At 42.2% G+C, this 15,981-nt stretch overlaps 1 protein-coding gene across 3 annotated transcripts in view; it reads right to left on the bottom strand.

Annotated features, from left to right (window-relative positions):
* Positions 1 to 353: 353 nt before the first annotated feature.
* SYBU (syntabulin) overlaps positions 354 to 15,981 on the bottom strand; it is a 43,604-nt gene continuing 27,976 nt past the window's right edge. For all 3 annotated transcript variants that reach the window (XM_044421789.1, XM_044421790.1, XM_044421791.1), the window contains 4 exons: positions 12,380 to 12,482; positions 6,263 to 6,472; positions 3,365 to 3,514; positions 354 to 2,159 (listed from right to left, as the gene is read on the bottom strand). In XM_044421789.1, the coding sequence (XP_044277724.1) occupies positions 1,049 to 2,159; positions 3,365 to 3,514; positions 6,263 to 6,472; positions 12,380 to 12,482 (1,574 nt within the window). In that variant the 3' untranslated portion in view covers positions 354 to 1,048. The remainder of the gene's footprint in view (positions 2,160 to 3,364; positions 3,515 to 6,262; positions 6,473 to 12,379; positions 12,483 to 15,981) is intronic.

The following is a 15,981-nucleotide window of genomic DNA, read 5'->3' on the forward strand; positions in this document are numbered from 1 at the left end:
AGGATTGCTCTCGGAATACAGTAAGTTGCACTAAGCAAAAACTTCTACAATATTGTGTACAATAACTACACCTCGTAAGGCATCTTCCCACCCAAATTGGCAGCAACCACAGCAATTGTCTATCCAATCCATCAATTGACCTGCTTCCCAAAGCTTGTGGCCCTTCAACTCCTATTTGCCCCAGCCAGCATGGTTGATGAAAATGAGTGTGTTTTCTCTGCACCATTTATATTCTACTTTGCCTCCCACTGTGGAGTTGGACCAGGTAAAGGAAGAACGGTTTGCAGTCACCCTCCCCCCGCCTTTTTTTTTTTAAAGAAGAGAGTACATTCAGCTAAAACCAAGACATCAAATCATTTTCAACATGCTTTATTTATAACTTGTGATTATAAAGTGTTTTTTTCCTTAAAACTTTATTTAACAAGGGAAAAATAAGTTAGTACACCATACATTTAAAATATTCCTTCATACACTTCAATGACATCACGTTCCAATAAGACTTAATTTAAGACTCAAAACAGGTTTCATAAAATATATTCACAGCCATATTTATAAACAAGATTAATAACGAGTTTCAAGACTCCCATCCATCGACATAAATGCTTTTTTTCCCTTTTGGTTACGGTCCCCTTGTAGACAAGATCAGTGGAATGCAGGGGTGGTTACATAATCAAAGCGCCACTAAGAAGCACAGAGAGACAATACATGCCAGGATTATGTAAGCTGCCTTTGGAAGAATGAACTTTCCTCTCACATCTGAAAACATTTGGTATAACAATCCATACATCTTACGACAGAATGAGAAGTGCTCAGCATGCTTTTAAAAATGCACTCATGTTTTTACACTTAGTGGAAGCAAATCTCTATGCCAGCAATAGCTTTTCTCCTTCAGTTTCAATCAATGAGCATGTCATCAACTAAATATAGTGCAAATCAAACATTGAGGAGCAAAATGGACAGACCCACCATTACGTACACAACTGCTTTCATGGCCTCACTACATCCACCAGAATTCAGCTGCTTGGCACGCTGTAAAGGACAGTTACATCTAGGGTTGGACATGGATGGGCATACGACGAAGAGAATTCAAGGCTACCAGGCAACAGCCTCGAAGCAATGCTCCAAAATTGTAGACTGGATTAGTTCCTCCGCTTTGAGTACTGAACATCCATATTACTGTTGGCACAACAGGAGCAGCTACAGCCAACAGATCTATGAGGAAGTTATCGCTCCAGTATCTTTTCACTATGCTTCCCTCGGACATCTCTGCAACACTCCCAAACATTTCCATATTACAGTCTGTGAAATCCAGTTCTTTCATGACTCGGTTTTCATAGTATCTAGAATCCACAGCACCACGCACTGACTCCACAGGGGATAAAAGGATAACAGAATTTGGATCACATGGAGTTAAATCCATGAGTAAGTCTGTGATACTTTCAGAACAAGATACATCTGATTCTTTCAAAGATGAAGATGGACTGATGAGACAACCATCTTGTGCTTTGAATATGTTCTGAATCAGCTGTTCCATGTCTGAACTATACAGCAACACATCTGCTTGAACTGCTTGTTCCATTGCCACATTGTGGTTGTGGCTGTCATCATCTTCTTTGGAGTCGGTCAGGTTCTTTACAAGATCCAGATGATTTAAGGTAGAGGCTGTGAAGACAGCTGGACGACCAAGTTCAGGTGCTGTAGCAGTCATTGTCTCTTCAAAAATGTCATTCGCATTCACCACATCATCGCTAAGTAGCACACCACTATCGGCCATGTCATCTAAAGAGTGGTCCTCTGTGAGGATGCCATCGGCCATTTTGGAGTAGCTCGTACTCAGAGTTGAAGACTTATCTGGTGATCCACACACATACTCTAGACTCTGATCCTCATTACAAGAGCCATTCTGTGCCATTTCCATGCTCTGAAGCAGAGATTCTAGCTTCTTGTTCTGGATGTTGATATCCACAAAATACTTCTGAATTCCTTTGTCTTTCTCAGCCAAGCTGTTCTTCATGGTTTCAATAACCTGCTTGAGTTGCTTGATCTCCTTCCTGGCTTCTTTTAAGGCAAGCTGGGCCTCAACACGATGACACTCTTCTTCAATCCAGTCTTCCCTCATGCGTGCCAGCTGAGACTTAAGTTCCTTGATTTCTATTTCTCTGAACAAAGATCAAAACAAAACAAAACAAAACATCAGTTCCAGTCATGCTCTTTTGAAGTTACTTAGCTTTGTTGAGTCTATCAAACTGTGAAGGGCACCTACGAAGGAGGACAAATTGCATGAAAGAGCAGTTTTTTCCTATTTCACACAAGGTTAAGAATTAGTTCATAGACTAAAGATACCCAACCACAGGGAATGTGTATTTTACATACTGTAGAAACTTTTTCCTAGACTACTGAGTCTCCTGACTGTTAAGCACACATCAAATATAAACATACTTCCTACCCCTGCCCACAAGTCTTCCCCTAATCTGATGTCGCCAGATGTTTGGGGCAACAAATCCCAGTTCTCCTGACCACTGGCAATGCTAAATGGGATGGGAGGGAGCTGGGAGTGCAAAACATCTAGAAGACCGAATATTATTGGCTCCTTAGATTTTTAACTAGAGGTCTTTTCCAGGCTTTCCTGGAGATGCTGGTGCTGAAGTCAAGATATGCAGCATGCCAAGCATGGGACTGATCTGTTGCCCTTCTCCAAAATTATATTCTGTGGTTCACACAAATTTCGGAAAGCATTTCAGGGCTTTAGAGTTTGTGCCTATAGCTCGTTGTGCCTCAAAGGGCCTGACAAGTGCTTGAGGCCCACAAGGCTGTGCACATCAGCCCTGATGCCGATATCACTGCACACGCTGCCCCGTTCTGAAGATCTTGACTTCCCTGTGTTGAGCCAGGAGATCTGAGCAGGGCTTCCACCCATATTAGCTTGAGCATGAGAAGCTCACTCCTGTGCAATTGGGAACTCTGCTAATGCAGGGCTGCTGATAATGCAAAGAGGTCTACTTGTGTGTAAATGGACATGAGTAGGACCTCCCTTCAGAGTTAGTCATTCCACCCGACACGGCCAGGCGAGAACAGGGCAGGACCAGTGTGGGTTGGTGCAGTGCCCCTTACTGAGAGTCCCTAAGCTGTTCAGCCCTCATGCCTGAAGAAGAACAGTTGGCCGTAACACTCATGGCTTGCAGAACAACCTGCCACCAAGCTCTCCCATATAATGTCCTCCACGCTTTAAAACAGCTTTCCCCAGACGTGTTGAGCTACATTGTCCAACATCTCTGGCCAGCAGGGTCAGTGGTCTAACACAACAGGAAGGGGCCAGCCCGGGGATGGCTGCCTCACAAAATCTGTTTCCAATTGGCAGTCTTACCTTTCCTGAAGCCTGCTCTCAGACTCCTTCAGCTTTGTTTTCAGGTGCCTCAGTGTCACTTCTTTTTGCTGCAGAGGGGTCAGGTACTGTTCTGGGCTGGGTGGTTTAATGCCATGGTTCTCACCGCAAGAGGGGTACCTTGCTGGCCGCCTGCAAGAGAAAAACGGTGTTGTGCCTGCAAAGCAATGTTTGTGTCGTGCACAGTACAGATCGGTGATTTGGACAGCAGTCCTCTGCTCCAGCATTCACCAGCATAAGTGGTATTCATGGTGGTATACTTATTCACACGTACATATGTGTAAACTGCTTTGATTAGTTGGTTGACAAGCGAGATGCAAATGATTTTAAATCTCATATATCAGACTTCCTTGAGGGGCAGCCATAGCATTGGCCATGCTGGACGGGAAGGATGGGAATTGTAGTCGTACAAATCTGGAAGGCATTGTTTTGTGAAAGGCCACTGTATGCACTTACCTGGGCATAACCAAAGAGTAGCTCTCTTTTAGAAACGCTTTTATTGAAAAGGGGGCTTTTGTTCTGACTTTGTTTTTCATTTGGTTTTGTACAGTATTTTTAAGCCCCTTTCCTACAGTTTTAATAATTTATGACTGCCTTCTTTTAGTTATTTTAGTTTTTGCTTCTCAAACTGTTTTGTAAATAGGTCCATTATTGTGTTTGCCCATGCTGTTAGCCAGCTGGGACTCACAGAGGAAAGGTGGAATATAAATATTTTAAAAGAATAATAATGAATAAATTCACTGGAGGTGACACTTGAACAGACACAGATCGGCTGGGCTGAAGTATGAAACCTAATCCCATTTCAGAATTTTCAAGTGGGTGGAGCACCAACGTTCCTTGAAAGTTGGACGGAGCAACAGCCTGATTTCCTGCTATGCCTTCAACTGATGTTAGAGGCATTGTGCAAAAACAAAATGGCTGCCAGTCCCAGCTGCCTGGAGCACTGTTGTGGCCGCCACAAAACAAGACCACCAAAACTCACTAATGGGCAAAAGGATCAATCAAAGAGCATGCTGCCTAGAGCCCCCTAAAACCTGGAACCAGTTCCATTTCTTCCAGCTCAAAGGTTACTCCCTGGGCTACCTCCTGGTTTTGGAAGACCCTTGGGCAAGACACTCTTAGTGAGCCCCTTCCTGAATGAAGCTGCCTTCCTATTGCCATTGTCACCAGCTGCAATTGCTCCTTTTCATCATCTGCTCATTTCTTGGACAGGTGGGGAGCTGCTGAGCATGGAGGCAGTGACATCCGCTGCTCGTCCTTATCGTCACCACCACTGTTGTCCGGGCCAGAGCAAGGAGGAGGTGATCAAGTAGTAAGGAAGAGCTGCAAATGCAGGGGCTCTGACCCCTGCTTGGCTATAGGCCTTTGGCAACTGCCTAAGCATGCCTGCTCTTATCACCAGCCCTGCTGGCTCTCAACGGTATAATTTTAAACAGTATAATCTTACGCCAACACTGGATCTCCAGTGCAGCCCTGTGCTCTCTCTTTTATTAAAAAGAAGCAAAAAATGTTTGGGCAAGTAGCTTAATACACATACATTTCAGAAAGGTTTTTACAAGTAGTTTATGCATTGCTTGGTGGTCTGCATTAGTGGTTTTCCACCACTGGTCCGCGAGAGATTTCCTGCCAGTCTGTGGGGGCCCACATCCCGCTCGCTGTGGACTGGTGCTGGAGCTGGCTGTGTTCCACCACTTCTTCCTCTGTTGGCATCATATTTGCGGAGGGGTTGCAGGTGCCACTGGGGGGAGCAGGGAGGGGATAGAAGGCTTGGTGGGAGCCAGCTGGGAGCCACGCCACACCAATTTCGGTATTTTGTTCTTTTATTGGTGTTTTTTATTGCTTGGTTTCTGGTTGTTTTGGAGAATTTTCATTTTTTGGGTGTTGTGTTTGGAAACTAATATACAGAATATGGTATTATGTGTATGATGCTTTTTGTTTCTGCCTCAGTGGTCCCTGAGGTGGTTTTCCTGTTATCTCCAGTTCCCAGCTGTTAAAAGTCTGAAAACCACTGGTCTATATCATGAGAAGGCAAATTGACTGGAGAAGACAATCATGCTGGGGAAAGTTGAAGGCAGAAGAAGAAAAGGAAGACCAAATAAAAGATGGGTTGTCTCCATAAAGGAAGCCACAGCCTTGAATTTAGGACAGCTAAGCAGGGATGGAATGGATAGGACATCTGGAGGGCTTTCACTCATAGGGTTGCTGTAAGTCGGAGATGACTTGATGGCACATAACAATAACAAGGTGGACTTATAAAAATTTTCCTTCTTTACTTACAAGGCTTGGTTCTTGGGATCCTCATTGTCCTAGAGCACACAGGCCACAGAACTGGACTAACTATGGTTGCAATCCTCACCTTGCATTTCCTGGAGCTAATTCGTTCCCCTAGACTAAGCAGAGCGCAGCTAGCAAACAATGACCATTTGTCTGTAGTAAAGATATCATGTGAACAAACAGCCACATAAAGGTCAGCAGGATCACACATGAAAGAACACAGGAATATGCAACAACACTGGAGCTTCTTTTCACAGCAGCCACAGGTCAAGGCAATGGCAAGTGGTGTTACGTTATACTCTATTTCACAAGGGACTAATTTAGAAGCCAAAAAAAGTTAATGCAGACAGTGAGTTAGTGAGAGATGCTTGACCTTTAGCAAAGTCCCCCACTTCTAGGGAAAAGAAATCTGCTTAGGGAAGGTTAGTGGCATCCCCACCACACCTGTTTACATGCCAGGAGAATGTGTAGCATTGGTAGTCCAGCAATCATGTGCAATAAGGGGTAACTTCTGCTGCAGTGCAGTCGTTTGATGACGGCTGGGGATGCGGGGAGCTTGGATGATCAGAGCAGGTTGGGGAGGAAAGGATGGACCATTGGACTTGCCTCAAAATGGGGCTGCTATCACTTCCCTTGTATGAGCCTGAATTGCTGCTGCTGGCTGAAGAAGCCCCACAATTCTGATGGGTGCTAATGGGACTCAACTGATTTTTGCACAGCATCGACAGGAAGTCCTTTTCGCGGGGTGTAGTAGTAGGTGGACTAGACCCAGATTTGTAGGACAAGGATCCATTGTTCCGCCCATGAGGCCCCCGACTAGAAGAGACAATGAAAATAGAGTGTTATAGCGCACCACTGAAAAAAATGTGAGGGATGCAATCATTAGTCAGATAGATCCACTAGTTAAAAACCCGTTTGTTCACACACAGCCAGACATACTCATATCCCTACATACAGTGCCTTGCAGAAACAGTCAAAGCTTCCCATTCTGACTTTTTAATAAAAGCTTCTTGTACATCTTTGTAGTTCCTTTGGGGACTGCCTACATGATGCATGAATTTCCTGTACGTCTGAATAAACTGTAAATGTTCTTTTTTTATTGTACACCCCCAGAAAGCTCTCTTGGGTAGTTTTTTTTTCCACTCCTGTCACTCCCAAACAAAAGGCTGTGGATTGTTTCATCATGAAATCCAGGCATTGTGGGAAGCTTTGATATTCTGACTAGTGCTAAAAAGCACAAGCCAACTCTGCTTTCATCTTCTATGAGCTCAGCAGCTCCCATTTCTATGGGGCAGAGGCCACCAAAAACAGCTGCAATGACACTTTGTAAATGCAGACATCAATCCAAACATACTCAGATTCTCATTTCTTTCTTCTAATGACTACAGTGTTAAATTTGATAATTTGAGGATTGTATTTGAAATGCTTCCTTTACCAGCAGAATAACGTATAAAAGGTTGTTGTTAATTTCTTTAAAAACCATCTTATGATTTCTAAACCCTTTAAATTATTCACACAATTGCATCATTCTTTTAAACCTAAGTCACCCCAAAATTAGCAATGCTAAGGGTATTTGCCATCACAGCTGATGACCAGGGATTCACCCACTGGGAAAACAGAGATTAGGGTAATCATGTAAATAGCACAAAGCATGCTAGTAGCTTGGCAAATTTCACATGTGGGTGTAGCCTGGCAAGTTGTTCACTTCTTACTAAGAGCTGCACAACTAACACAATCCAAACTGTTCCTTTTCAAAATATGAAAGAGAGCTGCTGCTGTACGGGGACGTTTAAGCCGGAATACATGCAGGCAGAATACCGCAAATCATAAAGCTCCCAATTTAACGTTCATGTGAATTGGTTTCCTCCTTCCCTTGCATGGAACACTTTATACAGACCAGATGGCTGAGTGAGCATTCTGTAGGGCAGCATCCCAAGGATGTGGTCTGGGTAGCTCTACTTAGAAGAATGCAACTCTAGACTGTATTGGGGGCTGTGTGGCTATATCAATGAACCTGAACAAGTGTTTCCAAACTGCAGTGTCCCCTTGCTAAGAGAAAAATGCAGTTTTAATGCTACAACCTTAGATGTGCTTACTTGGAAATAAATCCCATTCAGCTCAGTAGGACTCATTCATTCATTCATTCATTCATTCATTCATTCATTCATTCATTCATTCCTATACTGCCCCACAGCCAAAACTGGATGGTTTACAGCAATAATTAAAAACAGCCAGTAAAATGCATAAGCATCTGATTATTACGATGGGTCTAGAGACTGACAGGTCATGTTGATTCATGAGTTGGGGTGTTTCCTGCTTGTCCTGGGAGGCCAGCCAGAGTAGATCAAAGCTCTGGCCACAGGAGGCTCCACATGGGGGAAGGGTCCTCCACTCCCTCCTTGGTGGGGGTTTGTCCAGGTCACTGCTGAGGATGCTGGCTCCCAAGTTGGAGTCTGGGGGATGAACATGAGAGACTGCCTTGATCGCCTGACCTGAGGTGGAAGGGTGACTCTTCCTCCAGAATGCAGCTGAGCTGCCCAGGAGAGCTTAACAACAGGCCAGCCCCTGGTTGATGGCTGCCCAAGCCCTGAGCACAGTCAGTCCATGTTGAAAAAGGACAACCAGCCACCAGAGCATCCAAACACACTTAAATGGGCTGTATGGTTAATCTATTTCCTGCTTTGCGGCTACAGATCCAAACGACTGTAAGGAATATGTACTTCTGGGTACAAATGAATAGGGTTGCACTGTAAATAGACTCTAAAAATGGGAAAACTGACCAAAAGAATCTGCATTTTGCACACATGGCACAAATGACATATTTTTGGCAGGTGCAATTTGCCTTGTTGGCTCAAGGACTATACTTGAAAGAATATCATATGAAACTTCAGAGGAAATTGAAGGATTCAACCCAGTAGTTTTCCTTACTTCACCTTCTTGCTCAAATAACTTGTTTATTTTTTAATCATTATACATTTTTTAAAACTCAAACACTGTAAGGTACAATTCCAATTGTGAAGTAACTCATATACTTCAATATAATCTAATCCCAGTTCCAGAAAATGTACTTTGTTACGTTGTTTAATCCTTTTTATTATAGGAAAATGTTGGTAGAAAAGGGAGAGACTGGGAATTTTTTTTTCAAAAGAGAGGTATTTTTTAGGAAACAAACAGATAGCAAGTAGGTCCTGTGTTTTTACTATTCCTCAAAATTGCTCCAGGCAACATTTTCTACTTTTCCAACCTACATTTCACATCTAAGATTCCATGTTATTTATAGGCATTTATTACAATTATTTACATCTTAACTTTCCTTCTACAGCAGTTTACAAGTTTTAGTGTGTCCGCGTATTCTCTTTTATAATGGACAGTCCTCTGTTTGAAGGACTGCCCTCAAATTTGAAAGGGCTTTGTATGCTAAGGGCTGTCCAGTCCCCAGCTGAGTTAAAGATCAAGAACTCCCAGAAAGAAGAGCTCAGGCTTCAGGTTACACATCAACAGGACCTGGGCAGTGGACTGAACAGGTATGTGCACAGGTCACCCTTTCATTTCAGTCTGCCTCACTGTGAAATGATATTTCCATTTCAATTATAATTATCATAGACATTAACTTGATAGAAATCTGTGTCTCCTTCTGTCTCTTTTCCGTGGTGCGTAAGTGGTCTAACTGCATTACTCAAATCACAATAAATATTCCTTTGAAAATATATATACTGATTACAATCTGTATCACAGGGTGATTGACTAGAGACATTCAAAAAGAAACTGGACACTCATCTGAGTGGGATGGTATAGACCGTTGACCTGCAACAGCAGGTGGTTGGACCCAATGGCCTCCCTGGTCCTTTCCAACTCTACTATTCTATGATTCTGTGATGCTAAGGCCTGGTCTGGGAAGGAAGGAAGGAAGGAAGGAAGGAAGGAAGGAAGGAAGGAAGGAAGGAAGGGTCATGGCAAGAGCAAGAGGCTCTGAGGTGGACTTTGCCTGCCTGTTTCCCTTCTCCTGGAATCCTTTTCAGTCGTGGTAATGGCTCTACAGCTTGGACAGGCAAGTCCAGATGGAGCAGGAACCTGAGGTGGGCCTTCTCTGTACTCAGCTGTATGCTTATGATGGGAAATTACACCTCTGGAGCACTGCAGGGAGAAAATCAGCTAGGAGAGGCAGAATTGGAGAGCAGATGCGAGCTGTGGTGGAGGACAATTTGATGAAGAAAAGTGGATTGTTAGGAAAGCAGCTAGTCTGCCCTGAGCACATGGAGAAATGAATGGCATGACACACAGTGCTCTGCCTGACTGCCCTCTAAGCTCAGCATCTGAGGCATTGCTCTTCCATCTGTTGGCAGGATCACCCAAGTTTGTGAGAATGAGGTGCAGAGATTTTTCAGTGGAAGCCATTTATGGATCCATTTATGGAACCCCTGCTTTCAAGTGAAGCTGAAGAGTTTTTATTTATTTGATTCATTTGTTTAGCAGATATGGTGCAAAAGAGAGCCTTTTTGGCTAATGGTGTGGGATGTGGTGGTGGTGGTGGTGGTGGTGGTGGTGGTGGTAATAATAATAATAATAATAATAATAATAATAATAATAATAATAATAATAGCTGGCTGTGTAGTTATTTTACTGTTATTGCAGCTCTCCAGTGTTTTATGGTGCTGTTTCAAACTGACTGCATACATACATATGTGCAAACACACTCACGTGCACACACACATTAGGAACCACCTTGGGAGTGCTTGCTTCTAAAACACGGCCCAAAATGTATTAAATAAATAAATAAAGAAAGAAATCTGTGTTAGGAGGGGAGCAAAATACTCTCACAAGCATTTGTGATTAACCAGGAACAGCTGCTTGGTCACAGAACTTTCTCCATGATCCAAAGTAGAACATTGCATTCTGAATAGCTCATTCTGCTTCATGATGGCAAAGATGTATGCACTGGTATTAAATGTTTTAAGGCAGCAGCTACTTGCCAGATCATGGACTGCACACACACAGAATCCAGCTCTTGCAAAGCTGTAATAAATTGTCCTAAGCATATCGCAAACCGATGCTGTTGTAAAAAGTGTTGGTGTGTAAAAATGTCAGCCTGCTCTTGTACAAGCACTTTGCTGAGAAACAGAGAATTCTTTCAGGTTGAACCCCTCTTTCCTGTTTGAGACTTAAAAGCTGCATATTTAAGCATATTTTAAATAATCTCTGAGGATACTCAGAGATGTATCCTTTCCCTATTAAGCCAATGTCCAACAAAATAGTGCTCTGTGTAATTTTCAGCAGCAAACATAACAAAAGACTGCAGCCAAAAGATCTGCTGTGCTATTTCAAATTCCCTGTTTTTCTCCTCTTCAAATTCTGTCAGTTTTGCTTCTCCCTTCAAAATCCTATGCTGGTTTTCTTCTCTTGCTGTAATTCCACTATTCCAGGGATCCCCCAACCTTTTTGGACCCGTGGGCATATTTAGGATTTTGAGAACGTGCTGTGGGTATCACCACAAAATGGCTAATCAGTGGATCTCCAGTTTGATGTTTATCTGTCACATCTATGGATCTTGGGCTGCATCTTATTTATCAAAAACGGTTCCATGTTTATTAATGACTCTTTAATAAAGATTGTCTGAACCAGCCAGTTACTGCAATGCAGCTAATGCTTCTCTTAAAATCCATGCTTTGGCGAGGTTGCTTCTTTTGTGAAGGAGGTTATTACACATATAAATTTTGTACTGGGACAGTCCTGAATATTCACTGATGTATATGCTCTTTTATTTCATGCAAGGGGAAGCAGATTCTCTGCACCCTTTTGATAGCCAAAAGCATGGTAGGGCACCTTTAGAAAGTTTCACCTCAGTGCAATGCACCAAGAAAATTGCAATATTTTCAATATCTGATTCTCTGATAAATATTCACTATGTTCACGTGGATACTTACTTGGCTATTGGATCCACTTTTATTAAGCCTATGTATTACTGCTAGAAAGCTGTGTGAATTTATACCAATCCAGGTACATACACTGAAAAACAGTGTGTGGATTTTTCAGAGGTTCACGGGCACCATGCTGAGGACTACTTTGCGGGCATCATTGAAGATGCCCATAGGAGAACCATTCTATTTCCTAAATGTTCTTTCCTAAGTTCCTGCTTTAGGACTTTGCTTCTCCTTTCTTCTAGCCCTCCGTCTTTCAACCCGCCCCTCTGTAAGATCTGATCATCGCAGCCAATGGCATCCAGAGACTCTTCTGCTACCCTACTCCTTTGTAACATCAGGCCAGCTTAGCCAATGACCAGGGGTGTCTTCAGTCTTAATCATAGTTTATTGTAAAACTTTTCAACCCAGATGCTGGACTGACAAAATGTGATTGCAAAAAAAAATTGAACTTCTGCTGACCAGAGGCCAACGGTTAATTGATCAGAATGAGCATGGTGAAAAGCTTGCATGTCCAGCTGCTTCCATGTTCTTTGCTTCCTATTTATTTTTATTCACTTTGCTGGCTTGTAAAATTAATGGGCTGAATACAGGAAAAGAATTTTCTCCTACCTAGTTACAACTTTAGGATAACTCTAATGAAGACTTCATAGTCATGTCTGCACCACAAACCACATGCAAGACAACAGAATGGGGTGGGTGGGGAGAGGATCCAGGTTAACTTCCCTCACGTGCCATTGCCCTACCCCAAGTCTCCAATATACGCAGCACTGACAGGCGAGAGCTGAAGAAAGATACCACTGCATACTTGCGAGAAAATGATGATCTCTTGCTTCCAGAAGCAGACATATGGACTTCAGGAGCTGAAATGCTTCCTGTGCTGCTTGATGAGCTAAAATCGGCTTCACTTCCTGGATGGAAAAAGGAAGAATAAATGCCTGATGAAAAGTTGACATCAAGAATTTACGTGAGCAGCGTAAGTATAAGCATGAGTCACTACCGTGTTTCTTCCACTGGAATGTGGAAGCCAAACTTGTAGTTTTCCACTTTTCATCAAGATGTCCAAAGCAGCATACAAGATAACAAGTTTAAAATTTATAAGAATAATTAAAACAAAATCCAATACACATCCACAGCAAAATTAATCCAGGTAACTCAAAGGGCAAGGAAGAAAGGCATTAGAATATATCACAGTGAAAGCATTCCAAAGCACTGGGCCTGCCTTAAGAATGTAGAAAGCTGTCTTCTGGACCTCGTAAATCTATGAAATTTAAATCCATAAGTGATGTTTGCCAAATTGGATTACTTTAAAAGTGGTTTGGAAGAATCTGTGGAGAAAAAGCTATCCATGACTACTAGTCCTGGTCTTCTGCAATGCGTCATAGGTGGGGCTGCCTTTGAAGACAGTTCAGAAATTTCAGCTAGGTCAAAATCCAGTTGCAGGACCCTGACTGGCACCAGCTTGGATGGAACATCTTTCATCAGTTCAAAATCCCTCTCATGGGTTATTGGCCTGTTTCTGAGCGTAATCCACTATGCCGGTGCTTATTTTTTAAGATCCTACAATGACTGGAACCTGAAGGAACTTCTGCCACCACACAAGCCTGCTGCCCATGTCTTTTTCACAGTAACCCACCTTCAGAAGAGAAGAGCTTTCTCTGCAGTGGCATTACAAGATTCTTCCCCATGAAGGGAAACTCACTTGGCATTTTCCTTGGACTCTCTCTGCTGGTGCTCAGAGAGATTCGTATTCTCCCAGGCTATTAAACTGTCGACAATGTCCTGATATTTGATCCTGCCGATTTTATCCTCTTAATTTTTATCTATCTTAATTTTCTGTTCATGCTAACATATTTGATGGAGCTTGTATTTGTTCCTACTCCTTCACTTCTTTATTATAGGAGCACCCATTTATAGTGCAGGGAAGCACAGACATCTAATAAACATGACACGATGAAGAAGCGAGCAGTGACTATTTCTGCCCTTTGAAGGCCTTTTCTACATGAGGCTGTTAAATCTGCTGCATCTGCTTTCAATTTTTGTTGCAGAGCTGAGATATGAGAGCTGCACAAGGATAATTCCCTTTCCAGTACTCTGCTAGAAAACCTTTTGGTACTGCTGCGGTGCAGCAAAATAGTGCAAATACACAAGTAGAAATGGCCATTTCTATCCCATTTTACCCTCCCAAAAAACAAACAACAAACAAAAAAACCCTCATCCACATTGCTCTTTAGACAAGCACACAAGAAGTGCCCTGTACAGAAAAGCTGAAAATGAAAGGTTACGCGTTTTGCTTGCAGAGAGCCCATTCAATTCAGCAGAATTGCCATGCAGAGGTTTCTGATAATATTTATTCTGCAATGGGGACCACAGTTTCAAAGCAATGGATTAGATCTATAAGTGTTACCTCCATTCATGGAAAGGCTCCTTTTGTTCACAGAAGCTACAGAGGTCTAGAAATGACGACCTTTGCAGGAATGAGGAGATAAAAACTTTTTGCTGGTCTTATCTTCACATTGTAGCCCCCAATTCCACCTGTGACACTGTTCCAGAGGGTCTGCCCATCCTCCAGACCAGCCTCCTGGGGGCTCAGGGGAATGCTGGATGCCACTCAAAAGTTGTAATCCAGTTCCAGTTGATATTCAGTCTACCACAAACCTATAAATGTTTTGACCAAAAATTCCCCAGTACAACTCTTAGCATACCATGGATAGGCCATACTAGGAGTTTCAGGGCTTTTTGCTGTCAAAACATGCATAGGATTACATGTATGTTTTCCAAGAAAGTCCTACTGTGTTCCTTGTTATGTGTCATCGAGTCATCACCAATTTCTGGTGACCCTATGAATGAAACATGTTTTATCCATGACAACCCTGCTCAGCTCTTGTAAATTGTGTGGCTTTGCAATTGAGAGAGCCAGTGTGGTGTAGTGGTTAAGAGCGTGGGACTGGGACTCAGACAATCTGGGTTCGAGTCCCCACTCAGCCATGGAGCCAGCTGGGTGACTTTGGGCCAGTCACAGACTCTCAGCCCAACCTACCTCACAGGGTTGTTGTTGTGGGGATAAGATGGAGGAGGAGAATGATGTAAGCTGCCTTGAGCTCTTGTAGGAAAAAGGCAGGATATAAATCCATTAAATAAATAAATAAAGGATATGGCTTCTTTTATGGAGTCAACCTATCTCTTATCTGGTCTTCCTTTTCTTGTTCCATCTTTGACTTTCCCTAGCATGATTGTCTTCTCCGGGGAGATCTGGAGTTCTGCCTTCTTATGATGACTGTGTTCCTAATACTACAAAATATTAGAAAATATATTCAACCCACCTAAAACTGTACACCAGTGTGTTTTGAAGTCAGTTTATTACCCCAACCCATTTCTCAATATATTCTGGAACACAAATGCCTTCAAAAATAAATGTGTCAGTAGTTTTTTTAGACTGAAAACATTAGAGAAATTTCATAAACTGTCAAGGTAAACCTTTAGGTAAAACGTTAATATTACAAAACCTAAACTTATTAGTCTTGTGGGGTGTTCTAACTCCGTAAAAATCTGACCCTGGAGAGTTTAATACACCCTTGCTTTTCCAGTCCATTTTTTAAAATTCTACAGTTCAAAGTCAACCAAACCATGTCATTAGACAAGATAACAAGAATAAATTAAAACACCACATAGGTAACTTTTGTTATGGATCTGTTTATATGTTATTCAAAAAATGCAGATTAGTTTTATTTGGAAAAATGCTGGGGACATTTTTATACCTCAGATATAAAAGGCTATGTCCTTGAGGCTATGAAGACAGATTACTAGAAAAATCAACAGATCTGAGGGATATTTTATGTCCCAATTGTTTTTGTTCTCATGGAAAAATGGTAAGAGGCTAAAATCTGAAAACATGGTGCAAATGACTGTAGACAACAATGCTAATGCGAAGTCTACGCTGTAGGTCTCATTCTGCAGAAGTTCTTCCATGCAAGGTGCATTTGGGGTATGCAACCTTCTCAGTCTGAATGAGGCTTTTAAGGCACATAAGATCACTTGAGTTTTAGTATACATCATGATGTATCTGACTGTAAATATAATAATAATATTCCTAACATCCTTGCCTTCCATATGAAAAAGTTATTAAACTGTTTTGCATCTGTGTAGAGCTTTATGTTTAAGAATCTGGAAAAATATTCATGAGCCAAGCGAGAAAAAGAATCTGCAAAGCCGATGGGAAAAAGAGAAGTAAAGAGACAAGTCACAAGCTATGCTCTAGGTTACTGTTTTGAATATTTTAAATAAACAACAGATTGTGCGGAGCACTCATGGCACCAGTTTCGTATTTGTTTTGGCTCAGCGTCTTCCTAGATCAGTGAAGAGGAAAGGATGTTTCTGTATTTTAAAATAGATTTTTTTGATCCAAGAACT

Source organism: Varanus komodoensis, unplaced genomic scaffold (assembly GCF_004798865.1).
Source record: "Varanus komodoensis strain SLA01 unplaced genomic scaffold, ASM479886v1 scaffold12, whole genome shotgun sequence".
Classification (NCBI taxonomy): Eukaryota; Metazoa; Chordata; class Lepidosauria; order Squamata; family Varanidae; genus Varanus; species Varanus komodoensis.